Below are 19,651 nucleotides of genomic sequence, written 5' to 3'. Positions count from 1 at the left end.
GTGGACTGAACGAGTGGACCACTTAGCGGAACACTTTCGAGAAGGAAAGACCATGGCCGATTGGAGTGGGAATTGGGGATTTGACTCAGCCACCCTTGAGATGGTGGAGAACTCGATGCCTCCATGTGTGTCATATTCTTCCTTTAACTCATGTCCGAGACTGGTGTTGCTAACGCAGACGCAAGATCTCATAGAATACGAGCGAAACTCACCACTGCCATTTACGACACAGCAGGGAGCACCATACAGTTCTACCAATGCGTTTGACTTACTCCAGTTGGAGCTGGATTATTTCTTCTCAAACTATGTCGACATCAATCAATGCGTGCCTCCCGAAAGGCTTCTACATTTGGAAGCCTGCTCTATCATCTTCGGGGCTGAAATGCTGCATCAGCATGCCCAATCCAATGCCTCATCCTGGTTACGCGATGTTTTGATGGGGACCGAAGACATCGCCAAGGAGGCACAGATGAGGCCAATGAAAAGTGCTGCTAGGTCTCGATTTACTGACCTGAGAATTCATGGCAAAAGTAATATATTTGAGGACTGCACACTTGAGGGTTCTCTACAGCAATACGTCGATATGTTACAGATGTTGAACCTGGAGATAAGTGATGATGAACTTCAGCGAGAGGCGTGTTCCATCATCAATCACATACCCAGTGCTTCACCCATGTTCACAAACTTATTGATTGGGCTGGTCTTTCGCTCAACGACTTGGCTGACCCCATTTCGCCTTCGCATGGGGCTGCCTATGGTCAAAGCTAGCCTATGCTCCCCTAGCACCAGTAATGATCTCGGCATCAATTCTGGGCACCTGCCAGATCTTACGGATATTCGAACCTTGGGCATGGCACAAGACACACCGGGGAACGACGCCACTACAAACCCAATCAGAACTACCCAACTTCCGGATAGGGCTAATGTGAGAGCGCAAGAACAAAGAGTGATATCGCTCAACGACGGCAATATGTATAGAGGTTTGACAAGGGATCTGTCACGTTTTGTCGCAAGCGTCATGTCTCCGTTGAATCCGAATCAGCATATTCCAACGGATGAAGAGCTTCAGTTCCAAGCGCGCTGGATTATGTACGATAGGTATGTGAACCGACAATACTACTCGGACCGATTTTGACACTTGTTGACATCCCAACAATAGCGACGATATGTGGAATCAAACTCCAGCTGATAATCCAAATTGGCTCTCGGAGTTTAAGAAAGAGTGTGGCTTCTTTGAGTAGGTTAGCGCCCTGGGCTGCTTCCGGGGAAGGATTTGGTAGTTTGCTACGGGTAGTGCTGGAGGTAGTGAAGCTATGATTGGGGTGGGCAAGCGTGTTTAGCTGGACTAAGGGGACTGTGCTACTGAATGGATGCTGGACCTATGATTCTTTGAAGAGACGGTAGATAATCTCCAGTTATGTCTCCCAAGTGAACCCACTACTAACATCCTACTTCGAGACTGGCGAGTACTTGCTGAAATACGGTGCCAGATCCCCAACACCATCCTTATCAGTCTCAGCTGTCCCGTTGCCGAGACACCGGAAGCGGTTCTTGGACCGCCAAGTGATGTCAAAATGCTCTCCGCCGATCTCCTCGAGGGCTCTCTGATAGTGCACCAGTGAACCAGGATACAGACCCGTCACCTTTCCCACGCTGCGACCATTCTTGTATAGTGTGCGGCACTCGCCAGACCACACGGTGAGCTTGAGGAACTCTTGTGCGTACTGGTTGTAGTCCTCAACGGCCTCCTTCTTGACAGCAAGAGTCCTACAAGTGCACTTGGTTAGTAATGAACAGTCTCTCATAGAAGAAGGTGTCTTACTTGATATCGTATCGGTTCATCCTCATGATCCAGCGGAGTAGGTAGTCACCGGCCCAGGACATCTGTTGGAGAACCGAGCCATGCGAGACGGCAGGATTTGGTCCATTGATCATGCCGTAGTTGGGAAAGTTCTCGACCTGGGTTGCAAAGAAGGCTTCTGGGTCATCCTTCCACATCTCCTCCAGGGTCGCGCCGTCACGGCCAACTAACTCCCACTGCGGCCGCCGAGAGCTATCAAAGCCCGTGGCGCAGACGATCAAGTCGAACTCCTCCTCGCCAGCAGCTGTCTTGATACCCTTCTCTGTGATGCGTTCAATGGTGTCCCAGCAGTCGCGACAGTTTGGCTGTTGAAGGGCTTCGAGGTAACCGTCGCCTGGAGTGATACGGCGACATCCCGCTTTGAAGCTTGGGAGAATTCGCTTCTCGAGGTCTGGTGCATTGACTAATGACGCGTGCATATGGTCTTTGCAGTAGCCCCGAAAGATGGCCTGCGCGGGGTGATCCAGACACATGGCGAAAAAGAAGCCATTCAGCCTATCGTCTTGTCAGCGTCGTGCGGTACACATAGAGTCAAGACACATACGATTGCTCCAGATCCTTTCTGTAGAGGTAATGGGCCTTTGGGTCTTCTCGCCAAGTTCTCTTCTGTTCCTCCGAGTATGTAAAGTTGACGCCTTCTGGGGTCTTGTCTCCTAGGAAGTTGACCGAGATCCAGGTTGGTTGTCGCATGTAGTTGACCAGCTTCTCGACTTTGGGTTGCATCGTTGCGACGAGCTGGATTCCAGAAGCTCCATTCCCTATCACTACCACTTTCTTCCCTTCCCATTGGTAAGAGTTGTCCCTGAGGTAGTGAGTTAGTCACGTCTTCTCCAGACTCGGGTTGTCAACATACCATCGCGCGCTATGCAAAAGCTTGCCTTTGAAGTTGTGCAGTCCCTTGATGTCCGGCCATTTCCATTTGCTATCCCCCAGTCAGCAGATCCCAGACAGATACAGAGGCAGTGCGTACTTGAGAAAGCCTGAGGCGTTGATAAGGAAATCGGCCTCGTTCTCTTTCAGCTCCCCGGCCTGCTCGAGCTTGATCTTCCATTTGGCAGATCCCTCATCCCATATAGTCTCCCGGATAGTTGTGTTCAATTGGACATGCTTATCCAGGTCGTACTTCTCCGCAGTATGCTTTATGTAGGCTTGAATCTCCATCTGGTCCACGTAGAACTTGGACCAGTCTGGATTGCCTTCAAATGGAAAGATGTAGGAATCTGAAACAGGTCAGTTCGCCTTGGGTTCGTCAATGGCCGCTCTGTTAATCTCATACGAGAAGGAACGTCGCTGCCAACATTCTTCGTCAGTGCAGCTCTTTCGGCTATTAAGGCAGGCAATGCTTATCATGCTGCACCAGGATACGTGTTTTCGAACCAGGTTCCGCCAATGTCCGCGTTCCTGTCATAAATGGTCAAGTCGATCTCGTCCTCGAGCTTTAGTTCGTGTTGGACCTTGTGAGCTATCATCAGACCGCCAAAGCCTGCGCCAATGCACACGACGCGCATCTTGCGCGTCGGAGTGAACGCGGGCTGCTTAAGCAGGGGCTCTGGGGTGATCGTCGTCATTGTTACTTCTGGCCGAGCTGTGGCAGGATGAAGTCAGGGGGATTGAACGGATGCACTGAGAAAATCACATTAACATCCCTACATCTTTTTGTTTGGGCCAGACTCCCCTTTTCAACATCAAAACGACACAGATATGCATGTTTGTTGGTCCATCCGGCCAGCGCATCGGATCCGGACCCGGATTGTTTCTACACGCCGACAGTTTGGCCAGATGGCCATCCAGTTGCTTCCCCGCCTGTTATCATTCCTCCTTTCATTGGAAGGATTCGACTACGCCGTAATGGCACATCGAGCTTGTAACCTTCTCGCCCGGATATGTTGCTCCGAATGAGATACACCCCCTGCTCTTGCCGAACAACTGACAAGGGGTTCAGAGATCGACAAGTTTCCCGCAGCCGGCAGTTCAGGGTTTGACAGGCCAACTTACGAATGAAGCGGGTTCGGTCTGCAGCTGCCTTGGCAATGTGAAACGTAGAAAGCTTGGCTTTGCTCCTTAAGATATCGTCGGCACAGTTTGCGCTTGGTTTAATCTCAGCATGGCCTTGGAATGGCAAACTGGGTAACTGGAGTTACGCGTGTATAACTCGCGTAGATACTCCAATTCGTCCCCCATCCAGGCCACAATGTGAGAAGCTGTTGGTTTAAGGGAAAAGGGGTCTCACCCTCTATCAGGATAGGCCCACTCCCTTTGAAGGCTGGCTCAGTTAAACCACGCATATCAAGCGAGATATTACCGCGTTCCCCAGATTGTCATTACCCTAATAGGTAGGTACGTAAGCTATAGTAACTAGATAGGTACTTGATTGTTATTATCAACAATCACTCTAAAAGAGGTCATGAGCCACACCAGCGAAAGACACAATTATCTATCCATGACGGCATTAAAACCCAATATTGGACTCACGTACAGTGACATGCGTGAGGCATCTGATTACCAATGATTATATATACGCTTGTAAGCGATGATGAAGAGCATTGATTACAAATAAGCTTCATAAAATCCCCGCCCGAGGGTTTTGGTCGTTATCACATCAACCTCCTGCCAGGAGCTGCTGTTACTCTTTATCAACAGCCCATGTCAAAGAAGTATTAACAATACGAGACTGCCAATTCGAGCTGCAACGCCCCTCAATTTTCCATCTACCATGAAAGCAGCCGTTATTCACGCTCCCGGCGGCCCCGAAGTCCTCCGGCTAGAAGACATCCCAACCCCGGTGGCAAACCCGGGCCAGGTCCTGATCCGGGTCCGGGCCTTTGGACTCAACCGCTCCGAGCTCTTTACTCGCCAGGGCCACTCTCCCAGCGTACAGTTTCCCCGTGTCCTAGGAATTGAGGCTGTCGGGACAGTCGCGGCAGCACCAGGTGGAGAGTTTCAGGAGGGCGAGATTGTTGCAACCGCCATGGGAGGTCTAGGCCGCGCTTTTGATGGTGGATATGCAGAGTATACCTGTGTGTCAGCGGCTAACGTGCAGGCCATCCCGCGGGACGTAGCTGACGGGCTCGGCTGGAACACCCTCGGTGCATTACCAGAGATGTTACAAACCGCGTGGGGATCGCTATTTAAAGCACTCAAGCTGAACAAAAGCGATAAGCTCCTTATCCGTGGAGGGACAACGAGCGTGGGTCTTGCCGCTGCTTCACTCGCTGCCGAACACGGGGCAACGGTCATGGCTACGACGCGAAGGACCAGCAGGGATGTCGCTGACCTCATGAAACGGCATGGTGTAGGAGAGATGGTGGTCGACACAGGAAGAATTGCAGAAGAGGTGTTGAAGATCTGGCCTGGAGGAGCTGATAGGGTGTTGGAACTAGTTGGAACTTTGACCTTGGACGACTCGATGCAGTGCGCGAAGGAAGGTGGCATTGTCTGCATGTCTGGCATAGTGGGCAACAAGTGGGCGTTGAATAACTGGAACCCGATGGAAGCTATTCCCTCGGGAGTCTATCTTACTGCTTACAGTGGTGGACAAAAGGAGTTCATGGAGACACCTTTGGGCGATCTGGCGCGGAAGATGAAAGATGGAAAGCTGGAGTTGCGAATTGGCCAGACTTTCAGTTTGGATGATATCGTAGACGCACACAGGTTTTTGGAAGAGAATAAGGCCTTGGGCAAAATTGTGGTACTGGTATAGATGGAAGAATTTTGAGCAGACAGAACCGTGGTTCCAAGTATGAGAACGGTGGTGCCAGTTAAAAGAGTGATACCATAATATATTGATTACGCCAATTTGTAGGATGATAGGTTGATTGATTGACATCTTCAAAAGGTACTGTAATCTATGATTGTGCTCCGTGAAGAAGACACATGGTGGTGAAAGAAAAATGGTAGAGAAACAAAATGACCCAAGAGAGAACACAAAAAGAAAATCCCGTAGTCCGGCCCAGATTCAAGAGACCAACAAAGGGCATGATCACTCCCCGCTTCCCCCTAAGGTCATCCCTCTCGTAAGCGGCCTAGCTGTACCATCCGTTTGGCGACAGTTCCAACTTCAAACCTGTTAGCAGATCGAAATCGTTATAACCCATGGGCCGCAACTCACAAAGCTCGAGTTTATCTTCTTCAAGTCTGCAACTCCAAGAGAAGCAGCAGAAGCCGTGATCTCCTTTTTCAGGAGCGTGGCTGCACGAGAAACTCCTTCTGTGCCGTAAAGATTGGCGTACATAAATGGCCGGCCGAGGCCAACAGCCCGAACACCAAGTGCAAGAAGCTTAAGAACATCGGTCCCATAGCGAACACCGCCGTCGGCATAAACCTCGATATTCTTGAAAACCTGGGGCGCTTTCTTATGTATCTCTAATGCTACCTCGAAAGCAGAAGGAGAGCCATCAAGAGCACGACCTCCATGGTTAGACAGGAAAATAGCTGGGGCATCAGCCTCAACGGCCTGTACCGCATCTTCAACCGTCTGGATACCTTTGGGGATAATAGGAAGCTTTGTGAGTTTCTTCAGGTCTCTGTAGATGGTCCAAGTCATTGGGATGTAACTTGCGGAGCGAGTCTGGTTCGCGTTCTCCTCAAATCGAAGGGCACGATGCCGTGTGCGATCCCCAGCCGAATCCACAGTCAGAACCATGGCCTTCGCTCCCATTTTCTCGACGCGTCGGAAAAGAAGAATATTTGCGGTTTTGTTGTTCGATATGTAAATCTCTTGGGTTATTAGCACACTGATTGTCAAAGAAGCTTGGGGTTGCATGCCTGTTGAAAAAGAATCTGGTCATTACGGAGCCTGGCAGCAGCAATCTTCTCCAAAGGTACACTCGCGGCAAAGGAGGGCTGTTTTCGGTCAGTGCCCCCTCCTGTATTGATGCAGGCTATCAGAAACGCACGATGTAGAGAATATTCTGCTCCGCTGCCGCCTTGAGCAGTCCGATCTCGCCCTCAGCATGAGCAAGACCTGCAGTGGCGCATGGGCTGATAAAGAAGGGTGCAGAAAACTTATGACCAAGGATAGTAGTCCTGGGCTGTATTTAGCATCCTTTCCTCGGCTTCTTTTTAGGACAGAGAAGACAAACTCCATAGAAGACTCGATGTCAGTCACATCAACCATGACTCGAGGCCGGAATCGGTAACGCTCGAACACCTCCAGGTTGTTCCTGTAAGACCATTCACCGCCCGAGCCGTGGCGGTATCGGGTGTATGCAGAGTTGTTCATCGACTGTCTCGCGGCCCAGTCAAAGTCCGGAAGGCCAAGGATTCGAGAGAGGTCTGGCAGGCTCCCGTTGGCGATGGGGAAGGTCTCGAAGGACTCGTCAATCCTGCTTTTGTTAGCTCGAAACCCGATAGGCGTACACGAGGAGATATCCAGTCAACATGCATCGTGTCGGGTTCGTTGAGGAAAGGTCTAGCCGCCAAGGCTGCCGAAGCAAGAGAGAGAACACAAAGAAGAGACGTTTGACGCATTTTACTCGATGGAAGTGACAGGCTGGTATTGAATGAGGAATTCGATAACTTGTAAAGAGAATCCCAGAAGCTTATGAACCAAAATCTGGGCCAACACAGCCTCTCTGTTTTGTCCAGGCTCCCTAGCATTGGCGACCACGCCGTGGGCTGGCTTGACTTGACTCAGGGCGGCTTAGGACATAGCCTCAAAATGATCCCCAGCTGTTCGTTCTCGGTTTCATCGCGAGTAAAGTTTTCGATAGAGCTATTCATGGTGGGAACTACCGAGGAAGCCTAACTCTCCTCTGACCCTGTCACAACACCGCCTTGTAGAGCACTGGAGAGAAACCAAGTCCCAGTTTCCCTGGTTCTCGTTCTCGCAGTCGTTCTCGTTCCCCATGGCCTCTATTCCCAATTTTGCTCCTCTCATTCAATACTATTTCGGGACACTCTATTTCCCCCTAACTGCTGTATCAGAACTAGAACGGCAGGCCACAGCGTTGGTTCGATTCACGGAAGTCGCATATGTACTGCTGCCGGAGCCAGAAACCCAATGCCTCTGAGTCTTTGGTGTAAGGATCCAAGCGTAAATCTGTGGGAGAAGAGTGAGAAGACAGCACTGTTGAAAGCCTTGGGGCAAAGTGCAGACAGGACCTTGGGGTTCTGCCTTCCTCATAGCGTTGAGGAGCACGCAAGGACCAAGAACCCCCTGTCTCGTTCTCGTTCTCGTTATCGGTTCGAGAGATTTCGCCCAATGACAAGCCACGCCTCAATGAGGTAAAGACCTCGAACGGACCAGACTGACCACCTAGAGGCCGAGCTTAGTTGGCAAATCGGGTGGGATAGGCTTGGTGGCCCGCTGTTGGCTTTGATAAATACGGGAACGAGGGCATTGTCAATGTAGCTCAGCCACCCCAAGAAATGAGTTTCTTCAAGTTCTCTTGGTGATCTTGACCTCTTCGCTCATCTCAACCTAAGAAACGGTGGTCCAAGATGGGCAATAGGTACGTTTGGAAATACCTCCCGGTCATGCAACTGTGTAACTGCCTCGAGGCAACTGACGCTGCCTCAACGTTGTAGCTCTTGCATGCCAAGGTCTGGGCATGACGACGCTATTTCGCCGTTGACAGACTCTTCGGGCCTCACCATGTCCGTATCGACGACCGCGGTTTCTACGCCGACCGACACCCCATTGTCACGACCGGAGACCCCTGTTTATCAACCAGGCGAGAGAAAAATCGATTACGAGTGCTTTCCTGAAGTGGTTCCATCAAATGACCCAGAGCCGGCGGTATTGGAGAATGCAGTCACTGGATTCAACCTACCGGAACTGGCATGCACATACACGCATGAGCTGCCAAAGCAGGCCGTTGCAGCATGTGCTGGCCTTGAGGTTTCAACATCACTAGAACCATCCACCAGGGCTGTGACGCCGTTGCATCTGCTTGGAGACCAACCTGACTGGATTGATTGCCCCTTTTGCAAAAGCCGAGCAAGAACTGCAATAAAAAAGAAGCCCTCAAACCTAACACAGTAAGCTAGTTCTACAGGTGGTGAGTTCACCGACTAAATGGCATGATTAGTATCCAGGCCGCCTTCCTACTCGTTGCTACCGGCCCTGGGGTTGCTGTTCCCTACACTGCAAAATGGTGTTTTAATGTCGAACAATATTGCGGAAACTGTGACAACAGAGTCGCGTATTTGTCAAAGGGGAAAGATTTATTTATTTGCAGGACAGCTCGGAGATTAAGAGGCGCTGGGGTGCCCTAGCTTGATTCACAACTGCTTAATGTTCTCTTTTCTTTGTGCCCGACCTTAAGGTCTAGTCCTTAATATTGAATGTTAAGAATTTTTGTTGTTAGTATTCAAATTTAATATGAAGCAGCTGAAAGGCAATGTCAGGGCCATGAGGTCCGGTAGAAAAGTATTCCATTGTATTGTAGAATAAGGCATGATGAGGAAGTTGGCTGTCATGAGCACGCTACAAAACTCAGAAAGCCTCATTCAAACGATAAATCAACTATGTATAGAAGATCGCGAATGAGCTTTTCATAATATGGGACTTTCTAGTTCCTCCGCCAAAAGCAAGTTGAAGACATGGTAAGCATAGAAGTAATACAAGCATTGGTATTATGATGGGAAATGAAACTTCCAACGCTATGCCCTACCTCGGCTAACTCGCTTGACGACACTATGCCATTCAATATCATCCAGATCGTCAGCGTGGACTGATACTCCGATGTTGAGAGCTTTGTGCAGTTGTTCCTGAGTGCTTGCGTAGAGCATGCGAGACTTGACGTTCTATTAGTGGTGAGTGGTAAATATACCAAGTAGAGAACCAACCTTGATCGATGCGCCAGCAGGAACCCAGGCGATGAAAACAGTTGAGACTCTGAACGATTAGCATGATGGATGCGTATAGGCAAATTTTCCTCACCTTTTGCCTTCGTCACCAAGGTCATATTCGACATCGTAGGCAGCGTAACGTGGGGCGGGCTTCCCCTTGCGATCCGCGGCAGATGATAGTCTCGTCAGAAAAAGCTCATAGTCCACCTCTGGTGAGACTTCCTCCACGACAACATCGCGTCCATCATCTGAAATTTTGAAGATGACGAAGCGAGGCTTGTCTGCGTCTCTTCGGGACCGGAGTTCGTTAACCACAGCGATACACTCGTCCTGGATTTTTACACTGGGGTTGTCAAAAAGAGTGGGGGACAAGAGTGGGCCAAACAAGGAATAGTTACCCTGAAGGGATCTGTTGCCATCTACGTGTCAGAGGGAACGCTGCTGGAAATGGGGTAGTGTAGTACTTGCCGACATGATTTTTCGTTTGGAAACAAATAAAAATAATTGTTGTTGTTCTAGAAGTTTTGTGCTCGATTCGGGACTATCAATGACCTTAATGAGTTTGCTCGAGGTTAGATACTCGAGCCAGATCCGTTTTAGAATCGTTCAGATAGAAGCTATAACGCGTGAAAACTTTCAATGCTATCGCTCACAGAAAAATATTAGAGGATGAATATCGACAGAACGATTGGTGATACTATATAAATAGCTTGTGGCACAGCTTAACACTTCATGTGGCTCAATCTCTTTTAATCGATACCACCTTTTGAAAGTTTCCGTAGCTCCATGCGACTAGGAGACCCCCTGGAACCTGATGGGTCCTCTTCACTCATCAAGCACGTCTCTTCCGCGTTGCCGCGGGTCCTTGGGTGACCGTGCTGTGTCACCGAAAAATGGACCCATCAGCCCGGGCGTTTGACGCGACGCGTGAGACTGATACGTGCCAAGAGACCGGCTTTTCCGGGGGCGCGGACCCTCGGGCCCGCGGGCTCGCGGCTCCGCGTCACCTAAATTCCGAACGCGTCTGTTAGCAACCCCTCAGACATTTGCGATTCTTGCAACCGGCATCGAACGAGATCAGCGAGAGCCTCCCAGAAATTGACGATGGATGCCGAAGAAACGCTCCAGCAGCGCCGAAGGCGGCTCGCACAGGTTTCCCGAGCGGTAGGAAGTTACCCACGTGCCAAGAAAGGATTAGAGCTAATAACTCCCAGTGCGAGGCATGTAGGATACGCAAGGTATAATGATGGTCCTTATCATCACACGTGGCCTTGACTGAACCTGGTTTAGATTCGTTGTGATCGTTCAAACCCTTGTTCAAATTGCCGCACCGCCGGTCTTGCATGCCAAGTTGTCAATTCTAGAACAGACAGCGGTCCTAAACGGGACAGAATAGCCCAGTTGTATGACGTACTAATCACCTGGATGAACCTACTGACTGACAGATCACTAGGGAGGAGCGCGTCAAGTACCTGCATGATCGTCTCTTTACAGCTCAAACCCAGCTGAACAATACCAACACCACGCCTGACTTGGGGAATCCATCTTCCAATACACCCACTAGAAACGACCAACACGGACCATTCGTGGTAGACGACACTCATGTATATGAGGGCAGCTCATCCTTTCGCAATCAAGCTGTCCAGGCTAGCGATCTCTCTCAGTCAAAGGTTGTTGCTAGTGGCGTCCACACTCAACACAACATGGATTGCCTAACTAGGCAATTAAGCAATCTTCTGCAGCCCTCAGACTTGCGTGCTTCAGCAGAGGATTATCAATTTTCTGGAAGTGCCACATCTAACAACCAACCAGTAATGGACCTTCTTCCATCAGGGCTGGTCGTCTCCATTCTTCACCAAATACGGGGTAAGATGCACACTATCTCTCTATTCACACTGGGCCAGGAAGGCATGGGAATCATGCGTGGCTCATGACGCACCTGTTTTACTAACAACTGCAGTCAACCGACCGATTTTTCTTTGCTCATTCATCATAAGTGATCCATCCTTACTCGAGACTCTCTGTCGACAAGCATATTACGCTACATCACCTCTTTCCCTTGGTCAAGCTACGGCAATGTACGGGATTTTGTATTGTTTGCTCAAAGAATTCATTTTCCTAGAAAACCCTCTTGGCCAAGAGTACGACCTGAAAGCACATGTATCCACCTGCGAGAAGAATTTCAACCAAGGGATTCAGACATACCAAACTCTGGCTACCCCTTGCTTTGACAATGTACTCAGCTTGGCCTTAGGGGTGAGTAGCGAGCACCGGATCATCTCAGTCAAGTTCTCACGCCAAACTTCACTTAGATTGCAAAAGCTCAAGAAGAAGGAAAGCCATTTTTATGCTGTACACTCCTGGCAGCCGCAGCGAGCCATTGTCGAATGCTCGGCTATTGCCAGGAAACGACATATGGGAAGTACCAATCTCGTAGAGCCGATCAAATGCGTCGTGTGTTCTGGTATATCTACACTGTTGACAAAAATATTTCCCTCCTCCAGGGCCGCCCCTCGTATCTCCAAGACTTCGAAGTGGATGCTTGGAACCCTAGAAGCTCTCCAGACTCTGATGTCAGACCTTGGGACCAACTCTTGATCATGGCCATCAAATTTGCCAAGCTCCAGGGCCGAGTTTATGACCAGCTTTACTCGGCCGCAGCACGAAATGCTCAGCCGGTTCAACAAGCTGAAACGATCAAGCTGTTTTCGGCCGAGTTGCAATCCTGGTATGCCGAGCTCTGCGAGGTGAGCTGCAAACTATGTCTAGTCATAACAGGTGTGGTAAAGCTATGCTGACCTGATGCAGATTGACTCAACTCAGATGAAACAACCTCAAGTGTTTGAGCTTTCACAAAAGAGCTGGGACATCATGTACTATTCCACAATGACCTTGATCCTGATTAAAGCACCGACTACAGAGGAAGAAGCTGGCGTTAGTCAAGCGTGTCTTCAGGCAGCCCGAGCTGGTTTGCGATGCCACCTTGCATGCTTCTCTAGTTATCAAACAGCCGACAGCCCTGGACTGGTATCAGAGGGTGAATATGCAAGCTGGTTGGTTCCCTTGTTTCACCTTCTCTGATTCTCTTTTCTGACACGCTCGTTAGGGTTCTTCATCAGTCATCGTTAAACCCGTTCATTGGCGTTTTCCTCCACGCCATTGCGGCCGATAGCTTGGAGGATCTCTGCCTGCTAGACGACGTTGTGGCGGTTTTGGAAAAGATTTCTATCGTGTCAAACAGCTGCCAAGACCTGTTCAAGGTCTGTTCCACGTTCGCTCGCCTCGGCCGGGCCTTGGTAATGAATGATACAAGGTTGGAAAACCCAGAGGGAGGGCTGCAACTCTCCAATGACCCCAACTCAGGTCCTCAATCTAGACTGGAGACCTTTGAGGGGATTTTTGGAGAGGGCATGCTGGAACAGCTTTCGAACTACGAGTCTTACAACTTCTCGGCTCTCCTAGGTAACTGGACCAACGATGACATGGGAGTTGTGGATGAAGCGCAGAAGTAGTAGTTGAGCCACCACTTAATACAGGCATTCAACAACCCCAGCATTGAAATCGAGAACGATCGATCTCCAGCTGGGCCCGGTGTAGAAAACATCATGTGGTCTTGAAATGAACCTGTACACACCTGTGGCCTTACAACTCTAGAGACAAATCACCGGCACGACTTGCTCTGATGAGCACGTTAGTCTAGGCAGTCTCGGAAATGGGTTCATTTATACTAGTACTGCTGCTTTTGTATGCGTTATGACCACAGATTACCAACAATCAAGTGCCGATAGTGCCAACAACGCGCGTCCAGAGGCTCCTAGTCTGCAGCGCTTGGGCGGTGTCACGGATCCGCGGCCTCCGTTGTGCCGAGATGTGGAGAGGATTCATTCGCTTCCCATATCCCTTCCTCCTGTGATACGGCAAGGGCAGGGGCTGGGAAAGAATGACCGTATCATAAGAGTAGCCTGTTTGTAGGATGTGTTCTCATTACCCAGTCCAGTCCACTCCAAACCCCGAACTTTTTGTCCATAACGCCCTGTCTCACACAACTCCCCCAACTTGGGTTGCATCGAAGCTTTTCCGCAATGAACGGTAAGTGATAGCCTTGTACCATGTTTATCCTCCTATAAACCTTACTTACCAGACTTTCAGAAGACCTCGCCGCTCTCGTCCTCGACAATGGGTACGTTGGCGGGTTACAGCTGGGCGGCTTAAATCTCAGAAACTAAACATCGATTCTTAGGTCAGGCATGTGCAAAGCAGGCTTCGCGGGTGATGATGCACCTCGCGCTGTTTTCCGTAGGTTGAATCCTTGAGCCGCTACCTTCTTGAAAGATACCGTTAACGTCCGCCTAGCATCCATCGTTGGTCGCCCGCGTCACCACGGGTAAGGACGAGTCTGCCCCACCGACACATGGTCAGAGACTGTGAACTCGTACCGAGATGACCAGATCTTGGAGATTGCTGCGTCTTGTTTCTTGGGTTAACGTGGCTAACTTTGTTTAGAATCATGATCGGGATGGGTCAGAAAGACTCCTACGTCGGCGACGAAGCAGAGTCAAAGCGAGGCATCCTTACGCTTAAGTACCCAATTGAACACGGCATCGTTACCAACTGGGACGATATGGAAAAGGTTTAGCATCATACCTTTTATAATGAGCTTCGCGTGGCTCCCGAGGAGCATCCTGCCCTCCTAACTGAAGCCCCAATCAACCCTAAGTCAAACAGAGAGAAGATGACACTTCTTTGAAACATTCAATTCTCCAGCGTTTTATGTTTCTATTCAGGCCGTCCTATCTCTATACGCATCAGGCCGCACAACTGGCATTGTTCTTGATTCCGGCGACGGCGTTAGTCATGTCGTACCAATATACGAAGGGTTCGCGATCCCGCATGCCATCTCCCGTATCGATATGGCGGGACGCGACTTGACCGATTATCTCATGAAGCTACTAACAGAGAGGGGCTATTCGTTTTCCACCACTGCCGAGCGCGAGATTGTTCGCGATATCAAGGAGAAGCTTTGTTATGTGGCCCTGAATTTTGACCAAGAGCTCGAGGCGGCGTCTCAAAGCTCGGCCCTAGAAAAGACTTATGAGCTGCCAGATGGGCAGGTACTCACAATCGGAAATGAGCGCTTCCGTGCTCCTGAAGCCCTCTTCCAGCCTGGCGTTATTGGCCTAGAAACAGGTGGCATTCATGTGACGGTTTTCAACGCCATAATGAAGAGCGACGTTGATATACGGAAAGACCTCTATGGGAACATTATCATGGTTTGATCCCAATATTCCCCGTACGGCCACAGCTTTCTGACCTCATGTGCGATCATTTAGTCTGGAGGTACAACCATGTACCCAGGTATTGCCGACCGGATGAGCAAGGAGATCGTTGGTGTTGCCCCTTCGTCGATGAAAGTCAAGATTGTTGCGCCTCCTGAAAGGAAGTACTCGGTGTGGATTGGAGGCTCTATTCTTGCTTCTCTCTCAACCTTTCAGCAGATGTGGATTACCAAGCAAGAATACGACGAAGCTGGCCCGTCTATTGTTCACCGCAAATGCTTCTAGGGACACTCAAGAATCTAGCTTTACTAGATAAAATAACTATTGGGGATCTTTCATGGTGATACTATGGTCAAGGGTTACAGGGGTTTAAGTGTGACCATGAGATTGTGTAGGAATTCGCTCCCTTGTTATTAAGAAGTAGCTTTAGAGTAAGAGGGTAGGTATATAATAGAACTAAGTGACTTCTTCTGTTTCATTGTTCTTCTTTGTCGATTGAAAAACGCGCCTTATCTGTCTCTTTACCAACGACGGAGGCTAAGAAGGATTGTTGTTCAACAATCGGCAATGGAGTTCCTGAGAGGTGCGAGCCAGTTCCAAGTCCTACATGATGACAGCCAGGCGGATTGAGATAAAGACCCCCCAGTGAAAGTAAATGCGCGCCATGAAATGGTTTCAATTATTGATAATGAAACTAGTTCCTCGTCATTGTTGTCGATAGACCTTGAACTGTTCGACTTGATAGTGCAATTCCTCAAGGGCGACTTTTAGATGCTGCGCGTTTAGAGACAGGCAGCCACCTCGAATGTCTCCGAGATTCCTCAAGACTGCAAGCCCTCCATGGAGGTGAATACTTACTAGACTCGGCGAGTTTACTTTACTTGATTCATGCTCTAGGGTATGAGCTCGTAGGAATTCTAGGTTGATGAACAAAACACTCCCCAAGACTGCAAGTTCAGCACTTTCGACTGTTGTATCCAAGCGCTGGTTCAATGCCCGTATAGCTTGGTTGTAGTGAAGAACAGGAAAATCGGCTTGTAAAGTAGTGTTGTTGTGCGATGGGGCGTAACTCTGTCTGCTCAGTACGCTTATAGCTAAGGCAGCGTGAAACGCCCATGCTTCTGCGTGGGCTGCGTAAAGGACGAATCTCTCCCAGATGGATGACTGGAAGTATAGTGAGAACTCTTGAGCGCAGATAGAGCGAAAGTAGTCAAATATGATCGCCTCGTTTCTGTCAAGGTGCCTTAGGTGACCAGGCACGCCGAGCTGCGCCGAGAGTAACTCTTCTCTGATGGGGTTTCCGTATACAGGGGAAATCAAAGGAGGCGGAGTAGCCATAGATTCGACTATGAAGACTAAGGACGCTGGTTGAGAAGGATGTCGATGTGACGACGTGGAAAAGTCGCAACGCCGACCAGTGCTTACGCACGGGGAACAAGCCGGCCTTGCTTCATCACACTTTTTATGCCTAATTCTGTGAAATGGTCAACGCCTGTTCTTTTATTGGTCTGAGATATGCCCATGATGAACATACTTGCACGTTTTGCATCCAGTCCTGACTTTGGGGACCCCTCGCGCGCCTTGCCGCCTCTTGGGATGTATGACCATCCCTTGCATGGGCATGTCAGGATGCCTCGGTTGATCCGTAGAAGCGGGGTTTTGGTCAAAGTACCTGTTTTTCAATAAACCCAAAAGCACCTCAAACAGTTTAATTCGCGTTGAGAAATTGTAGGAAGAGGCAGGGCATGCATGATCAAAATCCCCGTGGCTCCAAGTTGATGCTTACGGAGGGGAGATCTCACGGTGGGTCCCAAATCGGACGAGATGATTGGCCCTAGCGTATCCTATGCCGAATCTGGGCTAGCTGACTGTCGGCGTCCATGTTGTTGATTGGATGGGACTTTGACCATGTTATCGCCATGGCATCAAAGTGATATTGACGTTCATAGGGCGAGGCCGAGGAAAACCTGTAATGTGGAGGTCTGGAACGAATATATAAAGCTGAGACTACCCTTCCTTCTTGTTCAGTCTACTCTTACATTCATCTCCAACTTGCCCACGCATCATCTTGATACATATCTTCACTTATCTTCACTTTGATCTACCGTCACCCACCATGTCAGACATCAAGCCTTACAAGATTCATGTGCCCGACTTCAGGATTGATCGGCTCAACCAGAAACTTGCCTTGACAGACTTTCCCAGTCAGAACCATGATCCAACATTTACCTCGTGGAAGCTCGGACCTCCGGTCAACGAGATTGAGCGACTGGCAAGGGTGTGGCAGTCAGGCTTCGACTGGCGCCAAGTTGAAGCACATCTCAACCGATTGCCTCAGTTTATCGTCCCGATCGAAACAGCTGACCTTGGGACGTTTGAAGTCCACTTTGTGCACAAGGAGAGTAGCCAGGCGCATGCCATCCCGCTCCTCTTCCTGCATGGCTGGCCCGGCAGCTTTTACGAGGTGTCAAAGATCATTAATCTTCTGGTGCAGGGCAAATCACATGACGATCAGGCATTTCATGTTGTTGCGCCAAGTCTGATCGACTTTGGGTTCTCCTCGCCAAGCAAGGTACGTACCTGAGTCTTGACAGTCGAATAGGACTAACAAGATACGTTTGTAGAAGGGTTTTGAGTTTGAACATCATGCAGAGGTTTATGACAAGCTTATGCAAAAGCTCGGGTACGATCGTTATGGTAAGTCTGCTTGGTAAACGCACCAATAACCTTATGTTAACGTTACGTTAGTCATTCAAGCTGGAGATGTTGGATGTCTGGTCATGAGATACATGGCCAGACTGTACGGTCCTTCACGATGCATGGCTTGTCATACAAACACGCCCGTACCCAGAGAGCCGACAAAAGACACCCATCCGAAGCTGCATGCAAAGGCCTCGGCAACCCAGCTCACAGAGACCGAGAAAAAGGGCCTGGAGCGTACTGGAGACTTCTATTGTGAGGACAGTGGATACTATAAACTGCAATCCACAAAACCCTTCACCATCGGCTACTCGCTGAGGGACAGTCCTGTTGGTCTCCTGGCATGGATCTATGAAAAGATTCGCGAGTGGAGTGACGAATACCCATGGAGCGATGAAGAGATTCTTACCTGGGTTAGCATTTATTACTTCTCAACGCCCGGTCCAGAAGCAACGAGCAACGTATACTACGCCATGGAACATGGCAAACCACCAGCGTTCGCCGCAGCCGCAGAGTACGTAGATGTACCACTGGGCATTTCTCGGTTTTCAAACGATCTGGTGCTGTTGCCCAAGTTGTGGAATCAGACTCTTGGTCCAATAGTGTACGAAGTCGAACATGGAAGGGGTGGCCACTTTGCTGCCTGGGAGCGACCGGATGCAATTATTCAAGACTTGCGCGCCATGTTCCAGTTGTTTAAACATGGTTATGAAGCTACAGAGAGAACTCAGGGATGAAATTGGTAGTCTGAATAGGGTGGGTTAATCCCCATCTTTTGGTGGGCTTTTTGTATGGAAATTTCGTGGAAGTTGTAGTTCAATGTGGTATCACTCGACTTGGCGGTGCGGTAGAGTATGACACCTGGCAGTAGGAAAGATCGGAGACATGTTACGGTTGGAAGTGATCGAAGGTCGTCACAATGAAATGTTATGCTTCCTGTCTAATTTAAGATCTTGCCCTTTTCTCGCACCTAAGCAGGGTAAAGATTTTATTCCTGCCGAAGTAAATGCAATGATAACTCCGTAAGTTAGAGAGCACCTGTGGTAAGTCTGAACTTCACACCCTATGATAAAAGGGCTTAGTAAACCGGCCTATTATGTTTAAAGATGATATATTTTAGTTAAAGTTTAGTAATTTGCTGAGATATTATATTTAAGCTCTAACTAGTATATTTTTTCTTGTACTCTTCCTTTATAACCTAAACCTTTCTATTTTTATAACTAAAACCTCTTTTCTTTCTTATAGCTTAAGTTACCCCTATAACTTAATATCTGAAAAGCTTTAATCCCCTCCCTATCTTTTATAACTAACTTCCTTACTTTATTAATATTATTTTTTCTTTTTTTATTAGACATATCTTAGCTATAGCTATAGCTATAGTACTAATATCTTTATAGTTATAGTTGAAGCCTGGCCCTTAATGGGTTAATTAAGCTATAAGATCGTATGAGACTCTGCTTGTGGATAAGGAATTTAATGACGAAGACTGGATCTACCTCGCCGCCCTTTTTCCTAATAACCCCCTTACCTAGGAAGGTCTTAACCTACTTAGCCGCCGCGATATCGACGTGAATTACGACTAGACACGGCATATGGGTACTCATCCGGAATTTAGAGATAGCTATTGGAAAGATATTATCGCTAGCTACCCTATAGCCAACGATATGGAGGTTCTTGGCCCTCACTAGCGTGACTAGCTTAACCCATAATAACGGCTCGTATGTAATACCTTTATGGGCCACTTCTAGGCGCAAAATGCTGCTTAAATCCTCCTCTACGTTGATGGTAGTAGTGGCATAGGTAAGTACTTCCTTATTAAGGTGCTTTCCTCCCATCTTTAGGCGGCTGCCCTACCGAATCCTAGCCCTATTTGCCGCGTAGCGATAATAGGCATTGCGAGTAACCAAATATAAGGCAGCACCATACATTCCTTGCTATATCTCCCAAAAGGTGGGGCCTTTACTGACCTTCCCCTAGCCGACGTAGCCGCCCTTTAGTCCCGCCTACGGCACGTCATATA

General features: G+C 49.0%; 6 protein-coding genes across 6 annotated transcripts; 4 read left to right on the top strand and 2 right to left on the bottom strand.

The window, feature by feature from the left end:
- Positions 1–1,448: 1,448 nt before the first annotated feature.
- LRP88_05661 (flavin-containing monooxygenase) lies at positions 1,449–3,429 on the bottom strand (the record flags this gene model as incomplete). Its single annotated transcript, XM_083242211.1, has 6 exons — positions 1,449–1,767; positions 1,823–2,356; positions 2,406–2,663; positions 2,715–2,783; positions 2,832–3,081; positions 3,219–3,429. 6 exons carry the CDS (start codon positions 3,427–3,429, stop codon positions 1,449–1,451), a joined length of 1,641 nt encoding a protein of 546 aa, XP_083101147.1.
- Positions 3,430–4,574: 1,145 nt separating this feature from the next.
- Positions 4,575–5,561, top strand: LRP88_05660 (zinc-binding alcohol dehydrogenase family protein; the record flags this gene model as incomplete). Its single annotated transcript, XM_083242210.1, has 1 exon — positions 4,575–5,561. One exon carries the CDS (start codon positions 4,575–4,577, stop codon positions 5,559–5,561), a length of 987 nt encoding a protein of 328 aa, XP_083101146.1.
- Positions 5,562–5,883: 322 nt separating this feature from the next.
- LRP88_05659 (uncharacterized protein) lies at positions 5,884–6,518 on the bottom strand (the record flags this gene model as incomplete). The annotated part of the gene is made up of 2 exons (XM_083242209.1): positions 5,884–5,916; positions 5,970–6,518. The coding sequence occupies 2 exons, from the start codon at positions 6,516–6,518 to the stop codon at positions 5,884–5,886; spliced, it is 582 nt and encodes a 193-aa protein (XP_083101145.1).
- Positions 6,519–12,255: 5,737 nt separating this feature from the next.
- LRP88_05658 (fungal specific transcription factor domain-containing protein) lies at positions 12,256–13,167 on the top strand (the record flags this gene model as incomplete). Its single annotated transcript, XM_083242208.1, has 3 exons — positions 12,256–12,402; positions 12,464–12,708; positions 12,762–13,167. 3 exons carry the CDS (start codon positions 12,256–12,258, stop codon positions 13,165–13,167), a joined length of 798 nt encoding a protein of 265 aa, XP_083101144.1.
- Positions 13,168–14,565: 1,398 nt separating this feature from the next.
- On the top strand, positions 14,566–15,216 carry LRP88_05657 (uncharacterized protein; the record flags this gene model as incomplete). The annotated part of the gene is made up of 2 exons (XM_083242207.1): positions 14,566–14,925; positions 14,986–15,216. The coding sequence occupies 2 exons, from the start codon at positions 14,566–14,568 to the stop codon at positions 15,214–15,216; spliced, it is 591 nt and encodes a 196-aa protein (XP_083101143.1).
- A 1,831-nt stretch (positions 15,217–17,047) lies between these two features.
- On the top strand, positions 17,048–18,368 carry LRP88_05656 (Alpha/Beta hydrolase protein; the record flags this gene model as incomplete). Its single annotated transcript, XM_083242206.1, has 4 exons — positions 17,048–17,503; positions 17,556–17,628; positions 17,680–17,731; positions 17,783–18,368. The coding sequence occupies 4 exons, from the start codon at positions 17,048–17,050 to the stop codon at positions 18,366–18,368; spliced, it is 1,167 nt and encodes a 388-aa protein (XP_083101142.1).
- Positions 18,369–19,651: the final 1,283 nt, after the last annotated feature.

The sequence above is a fragment of the Fusarium phalaenopsidis genome, assembly GCF_050370095.1.
Source record: "Fusarium phalaenopsidis strain FUZ10S chromosome Unknown contig_32296, whole genome shotgun sequence".
In the NCBI taxonomy this organism is placed as follows: domain Eukaryota; kingdom Fungi; phylum Ascomycota; class Sordariomycetes; order Hypocreales; family Nectriaceae; genus Fusarium; species Fusarium phalaenopsidis.
Note: the sequence above shows the minus strand (reverse complement) of the source record. Positions and strands in the feature narration are given on the sequence as shown.